Source organism: Sinocyclocheilus grahami, unplaced genomic scaffold (assembly GCF_001515645.1).
Source record: "Sinocyclocheilus grahami isolate Dianchi unplaced genomic scaffold, SAMN03320097.WGS_v1.1 scaffold1341.1, whole genome shotgun sequence".
In the NCBI taxonomy this organism is placed as follows: Eukaryota; Metazoa; Chordata; class Actinopteri; order Cypriniformes; family Cyprinidae; genus Sinocyclocheilus; species Sinocyclocheilus grahami.
The window spans coordinates 1-629 of record NW_015506520.1 but is presented as its reverse complement, the minus strand read 5'-3'; the positions used below and the strand labels follow the sequence as shown (position 1 = coordinate 629).

Below are 629 nucleotides of genomic sequence, written 5' to 3'. Positions count from 1 at the left end.
TGTACTGTTTGAGGCTGGATAAATACACTACTTGCTTTTCATCCAGTACAATAGCGTAGACTTCTGGACACACTGCCAGCACTGCTGGAGCACTATGAATGCCGCCGAGCTAGCAGCGGGCGTGGGCTCATGTTGCCCTGATCTCACCCTCTCTCCGGCGCCGCCGGGGTGCAGCACATCCGGGCTGCGGCTCAGCGCGCTCTCCTCGGCGGACAGAGGGTGGCGGATGTCCTGGATGGGCTTCTGCCCGGACGAGGCCAGTGCTCGCGGGGTGCCGGCACTCATCGCGCAGGTGTTTGTGTTTCACAGCCGCACGAACCAAGACGGCGAACATCTGTCCGCTGACAGCCACCGCGCAGGTGCGGAACTACACCAGTCACGCTCGTCACTTCCGGAAAACCTTACTCGTTTCAAATTAAAAGCTCCTTCGCTTAAAAGTCTTTACTCACTGAACAGTGCTGCGTTCAGCTCCGACAAAACGGTGCAAAACGTGTTTAAACGGAAACGGTGCGCGCTGAGCTCTGTTCTGATGAAGCAAGAGTTGCAGCTATGGCGGCTGAGAAGGACATTCTTTGTGTTCTTTCTGAAGAATTCTCGGAGCCTGATGAAATCGGTATAAATACGTGTTT

At 55.2% G+C, this 629-nt stretch overlaps 1 protein-coding gene across 1 annotated transcript in view; it reads right to left on the bottom strand.

Annotated features, from left to right (window-relative positions):
• snx30 (sorting nexin family member 30) overlaps positions 1-378 on the bottom strand; it is a 17,171-nt gene extending 16,793 nt beyond the window's left edge. Inside the window, exon 1 of the mRNA XM_016255463.1 lies at positions 148-378. Within this exon, the coding sequence (XP_016110949.1) occupies positions 148-285 (138 nt within the window). The 5' untranslated portion in view covers positions 286-378. The remainder of the gene's footprint in view (positions 1-147) is intronic.
• Between the last annotated feature and the right edge of the window lie 251 nt (positions 379-629).